Below are 24,714 nucleotides of genomic sequence, written 5' to 3' on the forward strand. Positions count from 1 at the left end.
CATTAAAACACCGTAAGCACAGTCGCAACACATTTAGGCTACTTAGTTTCACAAATATAAGTGGAAAGGCAGACTTTTGTAAGCTACACCATACATGAAAACACATGAACACTTAACACACCAGCTCCGCTGATCCAGGGTGCACGCCTGCACGGAAGATCATCTCTTGGAACAGCGTCTTCATTGAATGAACTGCTTTCTCAATATCTTGGTTCTTAGACAAAGTTTCAGCTGCTGCTCAATGTATTTAAATATTTGAATACTGCTCAATAATCACTGAAATATTAGACTTAGAATTATGCAGTGAACATACTTAAAGCTTTTCATAAAAACCACATGCCGCGAGACTGACTCGTCCTGAACTGTCGTAAGTCAATCAACAAAGAATGCCCCATCAAAATAAAAGTGCCCATGGTAGAGCTGTCAAAATAGAGCTTTCAAAATAAATGTACTAATACAGATAGAGATAAATACAGAACTACCTTTGCGTCACTAAGTGACCGCGTATCTTCTGAGACATGCGTTCTGTCATCACTTTCAGTAGCGCCTTCACACACAGTGGCGCTGTGCACAAACACTCTTGATCCGTATAGCTCTTGTTTTATTATATTGTGGTTTAGTAAATACTGCACTTGGAGTTACATTCAATGCATGATTTGTGCTATAGAACATAAATAAAGTTTGATTGATTGATTGATATCAAATCAAATCACATTTTATTTCTATAGCGCATTTCTCACAAAAGTGACCCAATGCGCTTTACAGAGAGCAGCGAAAATGATCTTATTAAATGTAAGCGAGTAATTGTAAAAAACCTTTCCTATCTACCAATAACTGAAGGCAACTATCTTTCCCATAGAGTGATTCGTTACCCTTAAATATAATCCCAATTAGATATTAATCCTCAGTTATTCTTCACAACTGACCAAACCTCTCACTCATTGCGCGGCAGATTCAGACTGTATCATTGTTATTTTCACACACGACAAACATGTGACATGTTCCAGTTGTATTCTTATTCTATTTTATTCTTCAAAAAAAAAAAAAAAAAAAAATCTGGTTTCAGACGGTTTTGATAAAAAACCGTTTCTATTTTTATAAACCCCGGTTTTCGGTTTAACCGAAAAACCGTCCATCCCTAATACATACGCATTGCAAGTTAATTTAAAGCCTATTTATTTTCAAAGAGTTTTATTCTATTTTATTTTATCTGATAAAAGGCATATGACCGGAAATTAGGCTAGCCGTGTCACGCCAGAAGCCTACATGCTTGCACTGTTACTGTTCAATAAAATGTTATACATCTAGACATTGTGGTATTTCTTTATATACGTATCCCAGACTGCCTATCAATTGTTTCTCAATAAACAGTTATGTTCTCCCCATTGTCATACTCCCGAGCTAAACGAAATGCCTTCCCAACCAGCGAGACCTGGTTATAGAAATGACGTTGTTTTATTGATTTAAAAAAAAGGGTAAAACTGGAAAGAGAAAATAGAAAACTCACATTAATCCCAAACAATTTAACAAACTTCAGTTAACGTAATGTGGAGTCCGTTCATTGATCGATGCTGTCTGTTCAGTTCCCAGTGAGGCGCCCGTTCAGCGCTGGACCCGTTCAGCGCTGGACCCGTTCAGCGCTGGATTTGACGCATGGCATAGCGCGCATGCGTCAAATCATGTTATATTATTATATAGCTCGCATCTAATCGTATCGGATGAGAAATAGACATTAAATGGCATATATAGGCCGCTACACAACAGTAATCACCGCGACAAACAGCTATATTAGATTTGAAAAAAAGTTTTTTTTATTTATTTTTTTTATTATATTTTAATATGATGACCGGAATATATCACGTTTGTCCGGTAAATCGAATTCTTCCCGGACACGATGTCCGACGGCAAATTTTTCTAACGGAAACCCTGATATATATATATATATATATATATATAGTACCACAGTAAACTAACCTACATACACTATCGCGCCCAAGCCGTTAATGTTGCTTTGGCCCCAGCCAGAACCAGGCCAGCCATGCGGCCGTGTCTGACCCAGCACAGTGACACGCCATACGCTACCAGATAAAGAAGGCGGCTGTTGCTCAGGAGGTAGAGCCGGTGTCTAATGAACGCAAGGTCGGCGGTCCGATGGTTCTATCCCCGGCTGGCCACGTGTCGTGGTGTCCTTGGGCAAGACACCAAAAACCAAATTGCTCCCAATGAGCAGGCCCGGCGCCTTGCACGGTAGCTTGCCGCCATGTGGTGTGTGAATGTGTGTGTGAATGGGTGAATGAGAGGCCGTTGTAAGCTCTTTGGAATAAGGCGCTAAGTAAGTGTCCATTTACCATTTGACCATTTACCATAAAGCAGCTCTCTTCAGGGTGGACTAGACATGCCGTGTCTGAAGACTCTCAGAAAGCACCCGGACCTTCCTCCCTCCCTTCCTTTCTACTGGACAACTGGTGAAAGCAACACTATGGAAAGTTGGCTTTGACCCATCCAACCCTGGTAGGTCAGTGATGACATCAAGGAAGGGAAGGAAGGAAGGAAGGAAGGAAGGAAGAAAGGAAGGATGGATGGACATGAATACTGAAGAATTCAAAACAGGGCCAATGTAGGACAAACAGCAGATCTAATCTAGCCATCTAGGGACAAACACAGGAAAGGAGTGCAGACAGACTGTTGTTAGATCAGTGTGTCTGTGTTTAAACTGAAGAAGAGTTGAGTTTCGTTACCGCTTTGTGTATATTCTTCCTCCTAAACTCAGAGAAACGTGAAGGAGAGTTTAAGTTGGTAACTTGGTTTGATCTCCTGTATTTTGTTTGTTGTTATATCTGATTTTGCTGTTTTTATCTCCTTTTGCTTTGTTGATTTTAATGTTTTGATATGTGGTTTTAAACTGTCTTGTAAGGTGTCCTTGAGAGCCTTGAAAGGCACCCATAAATAAAATGTATTATTATTATTATTATTATTATTACGTTCTTCTTAACGTTAAACTTTGTGCGCATTCTTCCTTTCCTATACACATTGCTTATGTTGGGTTGAAGTGTTGGCATCTGCATGTGTCACCTGTGGAGTCTGGTGATAAAGTCCTCAAGTAGGGCAAGGTCATTTGTCACATACAGCTTTGAAATCTGAAAATAGTTGAAGAAGATATGCTTATTTGAATGTTGGTACACCTCAAAAGAAGAATTGAAGAAAATCCAGTTCTCTAATTGAGCTGTAACGTCTCTCACTGTGGCATAACAACCTAAAGCCAGAAAAGTTATCAAGACTTTTCTCTCCCTTTGATGTTTCTTCCAGAGTATCGGAAGTCCTTGAAGGCATGTATGCACCACACCTGGGTCGAAATATGCCAGTCAAATACTTCCAAATAATTAATCTGCGCTTTGATGTAGCTTTGCATGGTAAAAAAAAATGGATCCAACAGAATAATGTCAAAGTTATTTTCGTAGAACCGGACGTTTATTTGTTTTATTGGCCAGGCCACTATTGAAGACTTTTGTTGGAGTCTCTGCGTTTGTTGAAAGTTTTACAATGGTTGCAAAAGTAAATTCAATGTCAATCAAGTACACCTCCGATACTTCTAGATGTTTCTGTCCCAGGTGTGGTGTATACATACCATTGCCAATGAGGGCTGGACAGGGGGAGAGGATGGTGGAGGTAGAAATCGGAGGTGGGGCTCGTTGTAATGCATGGGATGTATCGATACCATTCCACATTTAATTCCACATTCCATTCCGTGCATTACCATTACAAGGCCCCCGATCTCCACCTCTGCTGGGGGGTGAGTGTTACCTTGATGTTGAGGCTGGAGACCACCACGTCTCCTGAAGGTGTGATGATGGGGAGGTTCTCACAGCTGATCCCTTTCTCCACGTCTATCACCTGACCTGCACACGCACGCACGCACACACACACACACACAGCATGATAACCACGTCTTCTAGAAATGTAAAGATCTGACAAACTGCTCAGGCATGTGGCAGTGTTTGTGCATCTGGAGCCCCCCCCCCCACAGAGTTCCCTCCCTGCGTACCTCTTCTCTCCAGCGGCCCCTCCACCCTCATGCCGTGCTGCGCCACGTGTCCCCCCCCGCCCTCCCCTCCCTGCGGCTCGGCAGAGCGTCTGTACACCCCCACTCGCACGTCCTCGAACACCGTGAACATCTCGTGCACGCGGGCTGTGTAGCCCGCCAGCTCCGTCAACTGGAGGAGGACATAACACAGGTCAGGTGACGTCACGCAGCCCTACGCTGCAGTTCTGTATCTACAGCTGCTGCTGTTGTTGTTCTTTAACAGGATCCCCATGCAGCCGCTACTCTTCTGCTGGGGGGTATTCCATCAGTAAAGGAAAACCCAGGCTTATTTTGACAAGTCGCACAAGCACTCCAGTGGCGAGTAGGGGTGCAACGGTTCTCGGGTTTATAATGGACGGTAAAGTTCGCCCTGCTTTTCATTCAAAGTCGGAGGTGGAGTTGGTTCTTGCTCAAATGTTTGTTCATCGTGAGCGGAGTTGAGAACATGGCAACAGTTTGAGGAAGCCCCGGATTGCTACAAATCTGCGTTGTGGGGTCATTCATTCTGGTTTTGGCATTGAATACAGCGATGAGGGAAATGCTTCACGCGTGTCGTGTATGCGCATAATATGCGCACAAAGGGCTACAGCTGGTACAGCTCTCATAGCTAAAGTGCATTTTTACTTTCATTTCTATCTTTCCTATACCAGTCGTCAAGCCTAAGAAGCACACTTGCATACGTGAAACCGCTATAAATAGCTCAGGGTTTCCGTTAACCGGTAATTACCGGTCTTTGTCCGGTAAAATTTGTTGAAGTCCGACAAATTGAAAACTCGTCGGACATAAATGTCCGGTGAAAATAATTCCCTCTAAGCACAATTTGAATACAATTCGCTAAAGTTCACATTCTGATTCCTTCTATTTTAAAAAAGACGAATATATAGGCTATGTATTTCTTTTATTATCATATGATTTGACACCGGCATGATGATGACTCCTAATGTGTAGGCTGCCTATGCGAAACAGCGGTTGTTTCCGGTGTGCGCTATAACTCGTGCACAATCGAGTCGAGGCAGAGAGGAGGATAGCGATGTTTCTCTCTGTGAGAGTGTGATTATGCAAGCCTTTTCTGAAAGGGATGAGAACCCGATTGTTTCAGCTTCTCCCAGGGAGAAAGTGGTAGAGTTACCATCCTCCCCGAGTCCTACCATACCATCCGCTGACAGCCTATCTCTGCCTGTAACCGGCGAGCGATTGCGTGTCGCTCAAGTAGCTGATCAGTCATTAAACAAATGTTTTTTACATGCAGCTAGTGAGGAATCTGAAATAGGGGGCAACGTAGTTTATTTCCTTAACGATGGGATATTAATGCGTAAATGGTCTCCTCCTAATGCAAATGGTTGTGAGTGGAATACTGTAAAACAAGTGGTTGTGCCTGTGGGTTATAGACAACAGGTGTTATCTGTAGCACATGAGAGCCAGTGGTCAGGACATTTAGGTATAACTAAAACTTATCAGCTGATATTGAAACATTTCTTTTGGCCCGGACTGAAGGCGGATGTTGCCAAGCACTGCCGCTGTTGCCATACTTGTCAGATGGCCGGTAAGCCTAATTAATCCATTCCACCCGCACCATTGCATCCCATTCCTGCTATAGGGGAGCCATTTGAACGTGTAATAATTGATTGTGTTGGACCTTTGCCTAGGACTAAAAGTGGAAGTCAGTATTTGCTCACTATTATGTGCGCTGCTACTCGTTTTCCCGAAGCTGTTCCGTTGCGTAACATATCAGCCAGCTCAGTGGTGAAAGCTTTAACAACGTTTTTTTCCACATTCGGTCTTCCTCTTGTTATACAATCTGACCAGGGCACTAACTTTCAGTCTAAGCTTTTCAAACAAGCCCTAAGAACGTTAGGGGTACGATGTCACGCCAGAAGCCTACATGCTTGCACTGTTCAATAAAATGTTATACATCTAGACATTGTGGTATTTCTTTATATACGTATCCCAGCCTGCCTATTGTTTCTCAATAAACAGTTATGTTCTCCTCATTGTCATACTCCCGAGTCCGTATTGTATGATTTGACAGGCAGCTAAACGAAATGCCTTCCCAACCAGCGAGACCTGGTTATAGAAATGACGTTGTTTTATTGATAAAAAAAGGGTAAAACTGGAAAGAGAAAATAGAAAACTCACATTAATCCCAAACAATTTAACAAACTTCAGTTAACGTAATGTGGAGTCCGTTCATTGATCGATGCTGTCTGTTCAGTTCCCAGTGAGGCGCCCGTTCAGCGCTGGACATAATGGCATAGCGCGCATGCGAATCATGTTATCATATATTATATAGCTCGCATCTAATCGTATCGGATGAGAAATAGACATTAAATGGCATATATAGGCCGCTACACAACAGTAATCACCGCGACAAACAGCTATATTAGATTTGGAGAAAAAATAAATATATATATTTTTATTTTTTTTAAATTATATTTTAATATGATGACCGGAATATATCACGTTTGTCCGGTAAATCGAAATCTTCCCGGACACGATGTCCGGCGGCAATTTTTTCTAACGGAAACCCTGAAATAGCTCTCAAAATAGCTCTCTTAATATGTATACTTGTATACTTCATTGTTATTGTTGTCCGGAGGCTATCGGTAATCGGCTATCGGTTTACATGGCTTGTAAATATACTTTCGTTTTAGGACGTGTTCAAAAGCAAGGACTGTGTGATCATCTAATTATGTGTAGTTTTTTTGTTGTTGTGTTTTTAGCATGTTGATGTTCTATCAGCATGTTGTGATGTTATTAAAATACAGTTTAGACCTTCGTAGCGCTGTGCTTTGTTAGCCGCTAGCTGTTAGCAGCGTTTGCTTCCGGTTTCCTGGATTACAGACAGTTTAACCCTATATGTGCTTGTGTTTTTGTTATGTTTTGTTTATACATATTTATATTTGTTTATATTATACAATATACCAGTCATATTCTGGAATGTGTCTAAATGTTCAAGTTCCATAAGTATAAGCAAAATAAAGCAAAGTAACAGTTTGTAAATAAATAGTAGCATTTTCTTTCTCCTTACGCACAAAAACATGTAGCGAAACCGTGACCCAAAAACCGAGGTTCATACCGAACCGTGGACCAACTGAACCATTGCACCCCTAGTGGCGAGTAGTAGGAGTAAAATGACAGGGCTAATCTGATTAATGGGGCAATAAATAAGTAGGAGTGGGTCTTGTCCAGATACGAGCCCTGGGACCTGCACCCTACAGTGGCTATAGAAAGTCAACACACCCATTCACATTTTCCACATTTGGTTGTGTTATAGACTCAATTTAAAAAAAAAGAAATTTGGCATCAATCCACACACAATACCCCAGAATGAAAACAACTTTTTAAAATTGAAAACACAGAAATATCTCATGTGCATAAGTCTTCACACGCTTTTCTATGACTCTCTTAAAATAAACAAAAAAGCTAAAATGTCATCAACAAATCACTCAATAAGTTGAATTGAATAAGTTGAATTGAGTCCATCTTAATGCAAGGATAATAGTTATCAGCCAATCATGTGGCAGCAACTCAATGCATTAAGGCATGTAGACATGGTGAAGACGATCTGCTGAAGTTCAAACCAAGCATCAGAATGGGAAAGAAAGGTGATTTAAGTGACTTTGAAAGTGGCCCGTGGGGGTGGGGGGGCCCGTGGGGGTCTCACCTCCTTGTAGGAGCTCATGATCCTCTCCACGGCGTCGGCGGCGGCGTTCAGAAGGTTCCGGGCAATGGTGAAGGCCTGGGTCCGCTCACTCACCAGGTCCTCCTCCTTCATCACCATAGCAGCCTGCTTCACGTCCTCAGAGTCTGGCCACAGCCAAAACAGATAGGTTCAAGTGATGATGCAGATAATTATATATATATATATATATATTAACAGTTTAATTTTAGCCACTCATTTTAGGATGAGCTCTCACAAGCCAAAAACAGTCTCTAAATATAGACGAAACAGGAAATGACACGATTGGACACCTCACCACCACCGTGAGCAAAAGCTGAGGACTGTGTGGTCTAATGAGACATCACTATGGATACCACTGAGGTGCCTTTGAGTAAGAGATCAGATAAAAAAAATAAAAAAATAAATCGATCTATCAATCTTTTTTTTTCTTTTCTTTTTTACAACAAGCTTATGTGTGTTGATCATATCACTGGTCTGTAACGGGAAATCTGCCAAAACCAGTTTTCTTCGTATTACAATACGCTAAGATGTATTTCCTGTCTATGGAGCACAACTCTGGGAGCAGAGGGTGGAAGAGGGCATACAGAAAGCAGCCGGTCTTTCCTGTTTCATCTTCCTCTCTGGAAGTCAGTCCACTTGTTGTGATCTGGTCCAGTGGGCATGGGTGGTTGCGGAGTGATGTATCCCACGAGGGCGTGCTTCCCTGACAGGACCGCTGTTTACACAGGCCAGCCAACTTTCTTTCATCTTCTATGGTTTGATATTACTTTTTATGGTGCAGTGTGCCTCATGTTGAGTGTGATTCATTGCGGATCATCATAAAGTGTTAGTACAACCGTCACGTGCCGATTTGACGAGCTACAATTACCCAGCGGCGTTCTGACAACAAACAGAGGCAAAAACTGTGCACTGGCATTCTTTCTGCCTGATAACCCCTGGGGCAAGAGAGGAAGGGAGAGAGAGAGAGAGAGGGGGGGGGGGGGAGAGAGAGGGGGGGGAGAGAGAAAGAGAGAGAGAGAGAGGGAGGGGGAGAGAGAGAGAGAGAGAGAGAGGGGGGGGGAGAGAAAGAGAGAGAGAGAGAGAGAGAGAGAGAGGGGGGGGGGGGGGGGGGGGAGGGGTGAGAGAACAGCTCAATATCAAGGGTCTCTAGTCTACAATACTGGACCAAACCAGTCCTTCTAGATACGCGGTCAGGACAGACAACTAAGAATAAGAGTGGCCGATATGTTTCCATTTTCCTCCCGCTGTTTTAACCGATTGTTTTTGTGAAGTGCATTGCATTGCTTCTGCGTTATGAAATGAAACGTGCTATGTTACAGTTTGACTTGTTTTGATTTGATTTCCTGAAAGGGTTGTTGATGGAACAGGCATATGGTGCAGGCTTTTGTTCCAGGCAGGCAGACTAGGTATGGAGAAGAGATCTGAAGGCTCTGTTAAGAACTGTGAGAAGTTGAATTGAATAATGTGTGTTCACTTGAACAAAAGCCTTCCCTCAAACCAAACCATGCAGGGCATTAGGTAGTTCACGCCAGCTAAAGAGAGAGAGGGATTTGTATAACTAAAGATCGCTTGCCTTGCCACATTGGGCTTATACAGCATCTTTCCAGTCATCAGCTAGGACCACACACAAGTGTTACTTGCAATACTTGCATGTGGATACTTGCATCTAGGATTTGCACTTATATAAAGTCATATAATATAAATATATATTCATATTCAGGTGGTGTAAATGGTGTGAGGAATGTTTTCTTGGCACACTTTAGGCCCGTTAATACCAATCAATCATCGCATGAATGCCACAGCCTATAGAGTATTGTTGTTGACCATGTGCATCTCTTCATGTCCACAAGGTACCCATCTTCTAATAGCTACTTCCGGCATGATAATGCACCATGTCACAAAGTAAGAGTCGTCTCAAACTGGTTTCATGAACGTGAAAATGAGTTCCGTGTTCTTCAATGCACCTGCAAAAATCGGACGCAGGAATTGCGTGATGTAATCATGTCATCACGGGCCAGGATGTCAGAGGAATGTTTGCAGGGCCCTGCCCAGTATTAGTATAGTCATGGACACACATGTTGGCGCACCGCTTCTCCCAGAAAATTGTTGCAATTACAAAACGCTTTGGTATTCACATGTTTATTCATTTCGTTCACGTTGGAACAACACCAAAAAAGCTGAGAAAAAAAAGTCAAAAATCGGATGATGATGATGATCATTCCACACAGTACTGGTGTGGTGATGGTGTGGTGGTTACCGTATTTGGAGGTGTGATGGTGTGTTGGTTGCCGTATTTGGAGGTGTGATGGTGTGGTGATGGTGTGGTGGTTACCGTATTTGGAGCTGTGATGGTGTAGTGATGGTGTGGTGGTTACTAGGGGTGGGCATCAATGATCGACGATCGATAATTGATCGATAAGGATCTTGGTCGATCACAAAATATTTTGCTCGATAATCATTAATAAATTTGATTGTTTTTTTTTGTGGGACGTAAGGACACTAACGTTTTCAGTCATCCTCCTATTTGTGAGTAACTGTTTTTTTACTGCTCCTATGGTGAGTTACTTATTTTCTATATTTGTATTTATAACGTAAAATGTGTTTTTAACGTAAACAATTTAGGCTACTCACTGCCTTGTTTAAGAGGATTGTTATCTGACTATAGTGTCTAGTTTGAATGTGAATGAATGAATGTGTGCAATAGCAACACAAATAAAGTTTTTTCCCCAAGGAAAACATGCTTGTTATTTCTGCCCTATTTATTTATTTTTTGTATTATTTTTATTGTTAATGGAAAAAAAGCTTATCAATTAATCGATAATTGATCGTTAATTATCGAAAAAGAAATTTCGATCGTTTGCCCAGCCCTAGTGGTTACCGTATTTGGAGTAGCCGGTGGCGGTGATGATGGGCACGGCCACCATGACCAGGCCCGAGGCGCTCCACAGGTACTTCATGAGGAACTGCTCCAGCATCACGTACCACAGCCTCTTGAACAGGATCAGGTTGATCTGGGACTGCAGCGCCTGGTAGCTCCTCTGCAGCTGAGACATCTCCACCTGGGGACAGAGACACAGACAGACAGAGAGAGACAGAGAGAGACAGAGACAGACAGACAGACAGAGAGACAGACAGAGAGAGACAGAGTGACAGACAGAGAGAGAGACAGATAGAGACAGACAGACACAGACACACACAGACACACACAGACACACACAGACACACACACACACACACACACACACACCACTGGTGGTTTAAGAAATGCATAATACACTTTTTGTTTATGTTTGATTAAAAAGTCCAAGGCCACAGCCTAACACGACCAAGCCTGCATGTCTACATTTTTCCGTGTCCTTTGTTCATTTGGGTCACATGACAAAACTATGTGGGCTAATATCCAGCCCAAACACCTGACTCCCTCTCAGTAACACAAACACCTGACTCCCTCTCAGTACCAGGGATGCAGGAGGCTTCTCCCTGCCTCACACCATTGCATAATGACCAGTGTTTCCTCTTCACATTTTAAATGTCATTGTGACAGACTCGTGACAGATGTCATTGTGACAACCCTTTCAGGAAACCTAATCAAAACAAGTCAAACTGTTTACATAGCCCCATTTCATACGCAGATGCAATACAATACACTTCACACGAATAAACGATTATAACAGAGGGAGAAAAATGGAAACATATCGGCCACTGTGATTCTTAGTTGTCTCGCCCCCTCCTGACCGCGTATCTAGAAGGACTGGTTTGGTCCAGTATTGTAGACTAGAGACCCTTATTGAGCTGTTCTCTCTCCCCCCCCCTCTCTCTCTATCTCTCTCTCTCTCTCTCCCCCCCTCTCCCCCTCTCATAAGCCGTATTCAAATGCTGGCCTTATTTCCTTGTTCCTTCTTTCCCTTTAAAGCACTTTGAGCTGCAACGTTTGCAGGAAAAGTGCTATACAAATAAAGGTTATTATTATTATTATATTATTATTCTACGCACATCTTTATTAACAACAACACATGTGTATCTGTGTATCACTTCTGAATTCATAACATCTAGTCAGAAAGGGTATGATAGAATAGGATGAAATAGGATGGAAGAGAGTCCTATGAGATCAACACAAGCTCCTCTCTTCCAGTCTGACTGTTGTCTACCACCCGTCACTGTGGGGAAAGCTTATATTTAGCCTGGAATGTAACAGGTGGGCTGCTTCGCTATGCCATACAGCTGCCCTGTATACCACTGACTCCAAGTTCAATCTCAAGTTCATGGAATCAACCGGAAAAAGGCGGCACTCCAAAAACATCGATCATGATAGGAATCCAAATAATTTCACTTTCTTTTAAGCAAATTTTCTCAGAGTGGGGCAGTCCCACTCGTATTATTATTTTTTATTGATAGAGACAGTATAGATTATGACAGGAAGGATGGGTGAGAGAGAGAGAGAGAGAGAAGGGATGACAAGCAGGACATGTCCGCGGCCGGAATCGAACCGAGAACCCTGCGGTCACATGGTCGACGCTTAACCCACTACACCTAAGCGCCCCAATTAACTTTCAAGCGTATATATATATATATTATATGTAACCTATGTTACGGTACATGTGGGAACACGGTACATGTGGGAAAACTAGGGTTAGGGTTAGGTGCTAGGGTGCTACGGTTAAGTTTAGGGTTAGGGCAGGGGTCGGCAACCCGCGGCCCCGGAGCCGCATGCGGCTCTTTTGCCCATCTTCAGTGGCTCCCTGTGGCTTTGACCACAAATGGAAATTAACAACGATTATTTATTTTTTACGGATGTGACAGGTTGTTTTTCAAGAGTAGACCTATATCCACAGGGATTGACGAAGTACTGCGGCAGGCAAAGCAAGAAACTATCCACATTGTCTACAACTTTGTGGCTAGATTTATATACAGACATCGGCGACGCACATCGATGAACGGGAGCTTCCCGTGAGCGCTATTTGCCTACTTTTAAATGCAAAAAGCGGCTTGTCTTTAGCTCAAACCGTTTCCGAATTATGAACTTCTAAAGAAGGTATGATATTTGGGAGCGCCGGCGTTCCTGTGGGTCTGAGAGGGTTTAACTTAAAATAGTGAAAAGAGGACGAGGGAGGCTAGTTTTCATTTGGTACTGTAGTCTACAGTCTGTAGATTTGTCTATTTTTTGGCTGACGATCTCTTGGTTTGCTCACTTCCTCCGGATGAAATTACAAACGTATCCATATTTTTTCTCAGGCTAGTATAGCCAGATAAAAGTATCAACCCACCTGTTAAAAGGCACCAGAATACACGAAATTGCATCTACTCTGTTAAACATTTTGGGGGGGGGAACCCCCCAGACCCCCTTTACGCTATGCTAGTGTTTCACTTTTGTAAAGCACAATACGTTTGCATTTGGTTGTATGCATATGTGCTAAGGCTTATGTATTTGTAGCCTACTTAGTAATTTTGATAGTAGGCTAATATAGCTTATATAGACACTTACAGCATGTGTTGCCTTCATCAGTGGCGCCGGCAGCCGGAATCCTGTACGCACTGTGCGTGCAATTTTCTTTAAAGGAATTTTTTTTTCTGTAATTAAACGTGCTTAATAAACTCTTTCACGTTGCCTTCAGCCAATCACCCAACCCGTTAGTTTGAAACATTACATGAAGGCCAATGATTGGTGTTTACGTCACTGTCACTACTGTAAATACATTTGATTTGATTTGATTTGACTTGTCACTCATTTGATCTTGATTTCTGGCGCTCAAATTATTTTCAATTAGCTCAACTAGCTTCCTAATTAGCTGTCTAGTGTCTGTGATTTTGAAAATGTATTAAAGACAGTTGAGCCTTCTTCAGGCATTTGGGAGAGGGAAAATATGCGAAGAGAGCAACACCAGCGAAGGCGCCAGCAGCAGTCAGCTACACGGTGACGAGCCCCCTACGGTAGCTAGCTGTGTAGCTAGGCCTGCTACCTCGTCCTCCGTCGTAAGTGCAAAACTCTCATTTCGGTGCTAGCCTATGTACTGGTGCGCTGTCCAGGGTTTCCGTTAGAAAAATTGGCCGTCGGACATCGTGTCCGGGAAGAATTCGATTTACCGGACAAACGTGATATATTCCGGTCATCATATTAAAATACAAAAAAAAAAAAAAATCCAAAATCATATATTTTTTTTCTTCAAATCTAATATAGCTGTTTGTCGCGGTGATTACTGTTGTGTAGCGGCCTATATATGCCATTTAATGTCTATTTCTCATCCGATACGATTAGATGCGAGCTATATAATAATACATGATTTGACGCATGCGCGCTATGCCATGCGTCAAATCCAGCGCTGAACGGGTCCAGCGCTGAACGGGCGCCTCACTGGGAACTGAACAGACAGCATCGATCAATGAACGGACTCCACATTACGTTAACTGAAGTTTGTTAAATTGTTTGGGATTAATGTGAGTTTTCTATTTTCTCTTTCCAGTTTTACCCTTTTTTTTAATTTTTATCAATAAAACAACGTCATTTCTATAACCAGGGGGGTGTTCCATCGACGTCGCTGGAGGAAAGTCTGGGCTTGTTTTGACAAGTCTCGCGAGATCTATCAAGATATGCCTGGATCTTTTTAAGAGTCTCGCGGGACTTGGCGAAGTAGGCCTAGGTTTTCCTTTGGCGACGTTGATAGAACACCCCCCAGGTCTCGCTGGTTGGGAAGGCATTTCGTTTAGCTGCCTGTCAAATCATACTTAGGGGATAGCCCTGTAAGCTCATACGGGTCTGTATGTCGTCCTGAAAACCGGCTGTTAGATCATATCGCTGAAGTTTGTCTCCATCTTAGTGTAAATGTTGTCCGTTTCGTTTGTTATCCTTGTTATTGTGCGATAAAGTTAAGGCTTTCCGCTTCGGGCCACCATTTTCAGCTGGGCACCGGACACACACACACTCGTGCACGCGCGGCACTGCCCGAGAGAGAAGGACCCGCCCCCTTTGGTTAGCCTATAGGCTGGCTGGAGGGGGCGGGTCCTTCTCTCTCGGGCAGTGTTGTGTGTGTGTGTTTGGTGCTCAGCTGAGAATGGTGGCCCAAAGCCAATTTGAATACAAAATGTGAACTTTAGCGAATTGTATTCAAATTGTGCTTAGAGGGAATTATTTTCACCGGACATTTTGTCCGACGAGTTTTCAATTTGTCGGACTTCGACAAATTTTACCGGACAAAGTCCGGGAATTACCGGTTAACGGAAACCCTGGCGCTGTCACAGTGTCACCAAATAGGCCTAGGGATGCTCCGATCTGGATTTTTGGGGCCGATACCGATCACCGATTTTTTTCCTCAAGATCAACCGATACCGATACCGATACCGATTTTTAAAAAAATACATAACTGTAGGCCTACTGACTGGATAGCCTACATATTTTTTGCTTTTTAGACAAAAGTTTTGATCCATTAGGCACCAAGCAAACGCAGACCCATTTTTATGGCATAGTAAAAGTCTGGCCTATCACCCAGTTAGGGCCTGAAGCCCAAGTCAGTCGATATGGCTGTATAAAAGACATCATAAACGTGGCCTTCATGGTTTACATACTGTTACGTCCTCCTATGTTTTCTGTTCAGTTATCTGTCTTCCCCAGGGGAAAAAAAAAAAAAAAAAAAAAAAAAGATCGGTTTTTGCGATCGGCCATTTTTACCGAGCACCGATCGAGTCATTTGGAGTGAAATCGGCCGATTTAAATCGGTGGCCGATAAATCGGAGCATCCCTAAATAGGCCCTTTGTTTTCCCCATGTGTTAGGTGCGCTGTCACCTGGGCTGTTTTCATCTGTGTTTCGAGGTGCGCTGTCACCATATTGTTTGCACGTGTCGTCACGGCATAAGGGGAACGCCCACCTGGCGGGCAAAACAAATCTTTCTTCCGCTGCCTGCCAGCTATTTTATCAGGTTTTTACCAAGTAATTAGTTGTTTGACAAAATGCTGGATAGTTGCTGTGCAATCGGGTGCACTAACCGACGAGGAGACAACCCTGGGTTGTGCTTCTACAGAATTCCGTCAGAAAAAGAACCCAGGGAGGAGAAGATTGTGGATTTGTGCTATTAGACGTGTCTCAGTCCCTGTGGAGGGCAAACCATCAAAGTACACACGTCTCTGCAGCGAACATGTCAAAGATAAGCTCAAGTAAACACTGATTATTTAAATTATTTACTTAGCCACTTTACTCTATTATACTGAGCCAATTACCACTATTGCACTATTGTCATTGTTCATATTGTATTCCACCCCTGTACATTGTACCGCACATTTCAAATCTTTTATCTAGTATTTTTTGTATAGATAGTTATTTTTTAATCTTGTGTCTGTACATATATTGGATTGACTGTACATACAGTATAACCCATGTCTGTACATATATTGGATTGACAATAAAGCTGACTTTGACTTTGACTAGCCTAGTTATTCTATTTTTAGTCATTATCTTTGCATAATCGTTCTGACATGGTTTGTTTTTGTGGACGCTACCAGCTTGGAGTTGGTTGTGTAGGTCCTTTAGCTACCTAGCTAGCTAACATTAGCATTATTGATCCATCCAGATCAAAAAAACAGACAACTGTCTGTACTTTTGTACGCTTTCATCCTGGCGGCAGTGTGAGGGGAAGGATTCTCCACAAGATATATGTAAACATCACCGAACTGCAGCTCTGGCAGCGACTTCGCTGTTTTTAGTGATTTAAATACTGCGGCGGGTGCTGTATATGGATCGCAAGTGTCCAAAATGTGTAGTTTGTTCACATATCTTTTGAGAGGTGATCTAAATAATCGTTGCTTGAAACAGGTGGGAAAATGACAGGTCAGTGCTGCAGTTCTACGGAGTTTCCACTATGTTTTGGCCGCCAGGGCTCTGTGCCAGTCACGTGACTGCAAACTATGAATAGGTGATACAATCATCCAACCTATGAATATTGTAGGCTAGTCTGCGCTATTTAGTTTTGTTACGTTTCTGTGCGTACCATGAAATCGAATCCTGCCGGCGCCACTGGCCTTCATTATAAGGCTTATATAAGGCTTTACATTTTTTGCGGCTCCAGACAGATTCGTTTTTTTGTTTTTTGGTCCAATATGGCTCTTTCAACATTTAAGGTTGCCGACCCCTGGGTTAGGGGTAGGGTTAGTGATAGGGATAGGATTAGGGTTAGGGTTATGGCGCTTTTCCACCAGCGGCCCGGCTCGCTTCGGGTCGGTTCGGGTCGGCACGCTTCGGCACGCTTTTGAACAGTTCTGGTTTTTCACTATACACAACAGACCAGGAACTAGTAGGAGGAGTAGGCGATAGTAGGCGGAGTTACGCGTCATAAAAGCGCGCCATGGTGGTGACGTATATTTTCACGAGACACAACACAGCCACAACAATAGCGACATGGAGGAACTTGAATCTATCGTATGCCTTTTCCTCGGCATGTTGTATATTATTAACCGTGATTTTTTGGGAGAGCAAGAGAAAGAGAGAGAGGAAGCTATGTACACATAATAAAGTCATGTTTTTTGAACCCTTAAAACCACTGCCTTCACTTGTCTGCTTTATGAACTGTAGTATCATTGTGTGCCGTGTTATTCACGCACAAACACGGTGCCCGGAGGCACCCTTTGCGGGTTAATAACTTCGGTTTACCGTAGGTTAGGATAACAATTCAAACGTGTCCGGATAGGGGAGAGGACAGGTAATCCAAAACCATTTGAATGGTGTCGATACGACACTGCTATCACCGTCGACACAGCGCGGAGCGAATTCCCTGTTAAAACTTTTCTCTCCCCCCGCTGTCAACGGGAGTTTCAACCAGCTGGCGCGGTGCTGCTTAGAGCAGCAGCGGGTTCATTGAGTTTACAGTTAAAAGCATAACTTCTCGGGGTGTAAAGCACTCTCTCTATTTCGGGCTAAACTGTGCAGTGTAGCCGGCGTCCTGGTTCCTCCAGCAACCGGACACTTCCATAAATAACAACAAATATGTAATATGTAAATATGTATAATACCACGTTCATTGATAAAATGACGCCAGGGATGGAAAGGGGTGATGGCAGTTTTAGAAGGGGGATGATGAAGCTCTGGACTACGGAACGGCACAGCACAGCACAACGGGGGGAAATGCGATAAGAATTATGTCAAAATGCAGCACCATCATGCACAGATCAGCCTTAAAACATGTAACGTTAGATATATAACGTTATACAGGGAGCGATGTATTTCTACGGAAAGGCTGATAGATTGTAGAATCTTCTTGTCGGTAAAACGATGGAATCAATCTATTGAGGATTGTGATCTTAAATGCGTTGTGTCATCTCAGGATAGATTAGGTGCACAGCATACACGATTTGACAAGGAAATAGGATGTTCAACACGGGTCGGAATCTCTGTTCTTGATTTAAGACAGTCAACGAATGGTCCATCAGCACAGTATCTCAGCATCGGCATTCAATGACCATTCCATGACATCATTATGACATACAGACAGGCTGATAGATACGAGTGCAGCGCTGTCTTGTCAAATATATTTATTTATACAGCATATGGATGTTACGTGCCTGTTAGCCTACTTGCCGCTTTCAGTTCTAGTAGATTTGTAGTTTAGATCTCGCAACCAGGGATTGGGAAGCGATGTATTTCTACGAAAAGGCTGACTGACGCGGGGCTCCAATCTCCGCGTTTATAGAGTGCTCCGGTGTCTTGCTGGTAGTCACATATGTATTTATATATACAGCATATGGATGTTACGTGCCTGTTACCTGCCCATTTCAGTTCTAGTAGTTTAGATCTCGCAACCAGGGAAATGACGACACAATTCTATTTTTATTTCTCCTGACACGTTGAGTAGTTTGAATCCGCTGTAGACAGCTCCGGTTTCGGAGCAAGATTATCGGCATTAGTCAAATACATGCTTTCACATCAAGTCATCCGCTCACTGCTGTCCATCAAAAATGGCACATCCATCAATAATATTACATAATAACAACTGCTCTGATTAGATTGCTTAGATTGTTTAATACATCAACGGGGGGAAAAGCGAGATGAACTCGCGAGTATCAATGCTTCATTGAACGGAAAGTCCTATCTATCCCATTCAAAGTGTTTTAGCCTTCCCCCTTTCCACTGGTGGTAATAAGGAATTGGCAAGAATAGATCGATATAAATAGATCAACATAATGCAGCACTATCATGCACAGATCAGCCTTAAAACATGTAACGTTAGATATATAACGGAGCGATGTATTTCTACGGAAAGGCTGACTGACGCGGGGCTCATTCAATCTCCGCGTTCGTTATAGATACGCTTGCAGCAGCGGGTGAACTCCCGGTTCATTGAGTTTAAGGTTAAAAGCATAACTTCTCGGGGTGTCAGCGCGGTGGTTAAGGGCTCAAAATGACCGTATACCGATGGTGAAGTTAGCAAAGGAGTATTGTGATTGTACCACCTCCATAGCCGGTGTTATTCACAGGCAAAGACGGTGCATAATAGCGATTTTTGTGTTATGCTTGTTGTAAATAAAAGTTCTATGATGCATTGAAATGACATTAAACTAAGATAATACGATGGTCAGCATAATTTTTCGAATCTTTATTAATAAGCTATTACAGAAACTGTAGTGACATTTTCCAAGAGCGAATGTGGTATTTAAAGATGGTGGTTAGAGGTGTACAGTGAACACAAACGATGACGATGTTGTGACGATTTCCATTGACCAATCAACGGTGTGCAGCGTCACACGTCACACGCAGCCTGGCAAAAAGGTTCCGGGTCTCAATTTGGTTCCTGGTATCGAAGGGTAGCTAAAGAAGCGACCCGAACCGACCCGAGCCGACCCGACAAATGGAAAAGCGCCAAAGAAGCAGGCCAGCCCGGGTCGACCCGGGCTGGCCCTGTAGTGGAAAAGCGGCATTAGACATGCCAGCATACCAAATCGACGTAGCACCTAAAACTAACCCTACTTTTCCCACATGTACCGTATTCCCACATGTACCGTAACATATATATATACTGCAGTGGTGTAGTCTACGTGATACGCAGGACTACGCCGTATACCCACTAGGAAAGGACAAGGATTTGCGTATACCCACTAGAAAATGCGCGAGGATACGTAACGGCGTTTTGTGACAGAACTTTCTCTTTCATTCATAAAATTCACCCCGTCTGTGTTACGAAGCACTTACTTCGAACTTTTGGACATGTTTGTTATCGCATAACCAGTCGTTCAGAATGCTAGTCTCAGTATTTCCCCTACAGAGCCTTGGGGTGGGCGGGCCGCGAATTTGCAAAACCTAGGATAGTAGGGGGAGGCAGGCAATGAGGGAGTGCTTCGCCAACCAATCAGGTAGCGGTATTGCCCTGCCTCCCCTTACCATCCTAGGTTTCACAAATTCACGGGCGGGCCAGACCTCCACACACAGCTTCGTGCCGCTGGAGAATGCTTTTGGTTTGTTTTGTGTGCGCGTGCGACGCGAGAGAGTTTTTGCAGGGTGAAAGCTCTGCAGAAGAAAGTAAGCAAGTTGAAACGTTAGCAAATATAATTACTGTGTTCTGACAGAGAAAGTTGGTTCAAATTAGTCGTTATTATTGTGATTAGAAAGTGTCTGATTATAGTTTCATGGTGTGAATAATAGTGTCAAAGAACTAGCAAGCTAGCTAGCTCAGAGGTGATTAGATGAGCTAGTCTGCTGCACACATGCCAGCTAAAGAGCTAACTGGAGGCACTTTATTATTTTACTTAAAGTAGATATACAATCTTTCTTATTCTGCTAGAATTGGGCTTTATGGTAATACCATAATGGTATATTTACAGTACATGGACAGTGGATTGAAGCATTGGAACAAACCCTCACTCATTGGAAATGTCTGTTTTTTGTAGTTGGACATACGATTTTCTTACAGGTGAGAGAGTAAGTAAAGACAGTATCTGACTGCATTGCCCACAGCAACCCAATATTCAATTAGAATTATGTTATGATTTGATATGAATTCAATGTATACCTCTTATTAAATTATAAATACTCTGGTTGTTATGTTTGCCTTTTGGTTGACAGCAAAAGAGGGAAAGAGGAGGATAGGGAGGGAGAGAAGGAGAGAGCAGGATGGTGTCGGCACACCAGAGAGAGAGAGCAAGAACCAGGTGAGAAAGTGGACAGGTAGTCAAGACCACATAAGTAAGTAGCCTTGAGAACCAATGGTTCTGGAGCCTAACGGCCCATAGGGAAGGAGCCTATCTCCTGTTTCTGTAGCGTGAGGCAGCTTGATGTACAAGTACAGTCCATGCCACCCCCCCCCCAAGGCAGCAAACACTGGTGTAGATGCATACTGTATGCATAAGTGAGTGTGGTGGTGCTTATGGGGTGTCGCTACGGGACAGGTGTCGCTCTGACTGGGAGGGCAAAATCACAGTATACCCACTAGAAAAAACTAGACTACACCACTGTATATACTATATATACGGCTATATATTTTACCTTGTGTCCCCCGTAGAAGGCGATCTCCTCGGAGTTAGCGATGATGCGCGAGTGCATGTAGCGCAGGTCCCCCTTCCTCCTGGCCTCCTCGGCCACCAGCTTGCCGAAGCGGGGCGAGAAGGCCCTCAGCACCTTGGCCGTGAGCGCCACCACGATGCCCGCGATGACCGAGGGCCAGGTGGTGTTGGCGCCCTTGGACTCGGCCGTGCGGAGGAGGGTGTAGCAGGTGACCACCACGTCCAGGATGGGCTTGGTCAGGTTGGAGTAGAGGTGGGCCACCGAGGCGGCGAACATCACCATGTCCTCCGTCAGCGACTGGTCCGGGTTGGCCAACCGCCCGTCCATGTTACTGACGCGGTAGTACGTCTGGTCGCTGAAGTAGAGGTGGTAGGCATGCGTGACCAGCCGCGTGCGGAACGCCAGGGCCAGCTGGCCTTCCAGGTAGCGGATGCAGCTGTTGACGAAGGTGGCGGGCACGGCGATGAGGAGCCACTTGGACAGCTCCCAGGCGAAGGCCTTGGGGTCCTTCTTGACGATGGTCTTCACGATCATGCCGTCCAGACCGGCCACGTAGATGGAGAGGAAGGTGCGGGAGACCAGGGCCACGGAGTGGAAGCCGAGCAGGGCCACCTCTTTGCAGAAGAGCTTGGGGAAGAGGATGTGAAGGAGGTGACTCAACCGCTTGAGAAACTCCTGGTTGACGGCGGGAGAGCTGCTGCTGCTTCTCTTCTTCCCGTTCTCTGCCGGCAGCTTCTCTACCACTCCGTTGGAGCCCGCAGCTAGGGGGCCCCCACCTGTCCCAAACTGTCCTTTACCTGTCCTTTTTCTAAGTTTAGCCCATATGTAAGGGTAGAGTTTTTTAAGTCCATAGGCAGCAATGAGAAGGACAACAGCTTTCCTTGCATGAGAGGTTTTCTTTAGTTGTGCAGGCAGCTTTTCATACATGACCAACATTTTGACAGCTTGGTGAATGCAAAAAGAGAGGAGAATACAGCTCAACTCAGAAGAAACCTTGCCCCCTAAGCCCCTCTCTAAATCTTAGCAGTCACTCAGGATAGTGTTCGCTGCCAACTCAAGGACGTGACTATAAGAAACTTGACCATAACCATAAGCATAACTGTACTTGCCCTGTCAACTGTCGCCATATTTAAACAATTCTGGTTATGTAGGACACATTGTAATACTGTACAGTTGTGCACTAACTAGGTTAGCTTGCTAGCTAGTCATTTTTTTACTGTTTAGCGACCTTGCTTCCGAATAGAAGTGACAGCAAATGCATTCTATCTATCTACAGTAGCTACCACCAATGGCTAACTTAGCTAACGGTAGCAAGTACAGTAACAATACAAATGTCATTCATTCACACCAGTCATACAGTATGAAGACGATCAGAACTCTCTGATAAATGTTGCTCTCTCAATCGAGAAGCAAAATCAACTGTTTACCCAAACTATCTACAAACTATCTAACCATATAAGGCTAAAGTTAGCTGACTTCTAAACGGGAACTTTGTGTGCCTGAAAGAAAGTGAACTTCTGGCTAGCTTTCCAACAGTGACCTTGGAAAATTACCCCCCAAAGGTATCTTTTGAGGAACAAAGGTGTGTTGTTCAGTCGAAGGTAAACGACGTCAGTCCGTCTCCAGTGTCAGTGTCTCTTATGGAGCATGTTGCTTGTGACAACGAGGCTGTCGTCTAGGTGCAGAGTTAGCATGTGACGGTAGCTACTGTCGTTCGCTGCTTTCATGTTTGTTTACGGTGCCGCCTCCTAGAGCTCGAGCCCTGGGGGGCAGTCCATCAGCGTCGCTAAAGGACAATCCAGCTTTATTTTGATACATCCCGCGAGATTTATTTTTAAAAACCAGCCATATTTTGAGAAGTCTCGCGATACTTATCAAAATAAGCCTGAATTGTCCTTTAGCGACGTTGATGGAATAACCCCCCCTGGCGTAGACCCATCGTTACTACACTCGTAGTACGGTGACACTGACCGGACACTGACCCAGTTTGGTATTGGCACACTTTATCTGGACAATGTTGATGCAGTGGGGTTTTTCCCTAAGTAAGAGTGCAAGGTGCATATCATTGGTTGTATAACATTTGCCCTCATCTTTACTCCAGTAAGAGTAAATACCTGGCAAGCATCCACCATATTATGAATGAATGAATGAATGAATGAATGAATGAATGAATGAATGAATGAATGAATGAATGGTCTTTATTGTCATTTATATAATACAGGTACCATACAACGAAATTTGGGAGGGGGGGCTCCCCTGGTGCTAGGAAAAAAATACTAAAAACAAGAAGGGGAAAAGAGCTGGTTTACATAAATAAAGGCTATGTACACTATCCACTATACTATACTATACAAATAAAACACTGTGCTGTACTCTATGCTATGCTATAAATATCCTAACATTTCCTATCTCTGAACCTTATGTACCCGAGGGTTGTCATATTGCACATAGTATTATTGCACATTCATTTAAAGTGTCGCAGTTTGCAGGTTTGAAATGTTCACAGTTGTGTTTCAGTATTGCACTTGATTACAATCTAGTAGCTGCCATCAAATTGTCTAGATTGTCCAGGGCCTAGAACCTAGGTCTTTGCTGTGTTCAGGGCCTGAATTGCCCTAGGGTAGAAGCTGAGCTTCAGTCTATTTGTCCTTGCGGACATGGTCTTGAACCGCCTGCCCGAGGGCAGCCGAACAAAGTGTTCGTTCCCAGGGTGGGATGGGTCTCTGGAGATCTTGGAGGCCTTCCAGAGGCAGCGTGTGTTGTTATCTCTAATTTATCTTTAAAGGAATGTCCCACCTTTTTGTTACATAATGTGCTCCTTGGATACTGTGTGTAAGGTGTTTTGGACATAATTTCCAGCATGAATGGGACCCAAAATATGACTACTCAGTATCCAAGGAAGCGAGTGTAACGATAGTCAAACAGCCAAACTTCTTTCAATCAATCCTTTTATTTGACCTGCAGAGAAGACATATAGAACACAATTCTTCTCTGGTCTGCTTGTGAATCTGCACGTTCAAAACAACATACAATAAATGTTCTGTTTCACATCATCACAATACATCACATCATCACAATACATGTAAAAACAAACAGCACAGTACTACACCAACACCTTCACCCTACATTACAAGATTCTCCATACAAACAACAAAACACGTGGAGCATTTCACATCACGCACATACCCATTAAGATGGCGGCCATGTTCTGGCACCACCGCAAGTACGGCAACAAGAGAAGGACAAAAGAACGTGCAGACCTGCAGTACACCCAAACTCCAAAGGGGGGCTCCAACAACAACCAGGGCTGCTCAATGCACGGCGAAACTCATCTACATTCACCACAACTAAACATACATTCCCAACTCTGTTACACCCACCTCCCCTGAATTTCGCCAACCTTGAGCAGCAACTATACATTTAAATACTACTTTTTACTTTTTACACTATTACATAGGGCCGCCAAAGGACAGGACAG

The 24,714-nt window shown here is 43.6% G+C and overlaps 1 protein-coding gene across 1 annotated transcript in view; it reads right to left on the reverse strand.

The window, feature by feature from the left end:
* The window catches only part of abcd1 (ATP-binding cassette, sub-family D (ALD), member 1), a gene marked incomplete at its 3' end in the record, with an annotated part of 39,672 nt that extends 16,817 nt beyond the window's left edge, over window positions 1-22,855 (reverse strand). Inside the window, exons 1-5 of the mRNA XM_080534013.1 lie at window positions 21,219-22,855; window positions 10,642-10,822; window positions 7,746-7,888; window positions 4,043-4,211; window positions 3,802-3,896 (exon numbers count right to left, since the gene is read on the reverse strand). Coding sequence (XP_080390139.1) covers window positions 3,802-3,896; window positions 4,043-4,211; window positions 7,746-7,888; window positions 10,642-10,822; window positions 21,219-22,172 — 1,542 coding nt within the window. The 5' untranslated portion in view covers window positions 22,173-22,855. The remainder of the gene's footprint in view (window positions 1-3,801; window positions 3,897-4,042; window positions 4,212-7,745; window positions 7,889-10,641; window positions 10,823-21,218) is intronic.
* Window positions 22,856-24,714: the final 1,859 nt, after the last annotated feature.

Source organism: Nansenia antarctica, assembly GCF_963989245.1.
Source record: "Nansenia antarctica genome assembly, chromosome: 6".
Lineage (NCBI taxonomy): Eukaryota > Metazoa > Chordata > Actinopteri > Argentiniformes > Microstomatidae > Nansenia > Nansenia antarctica.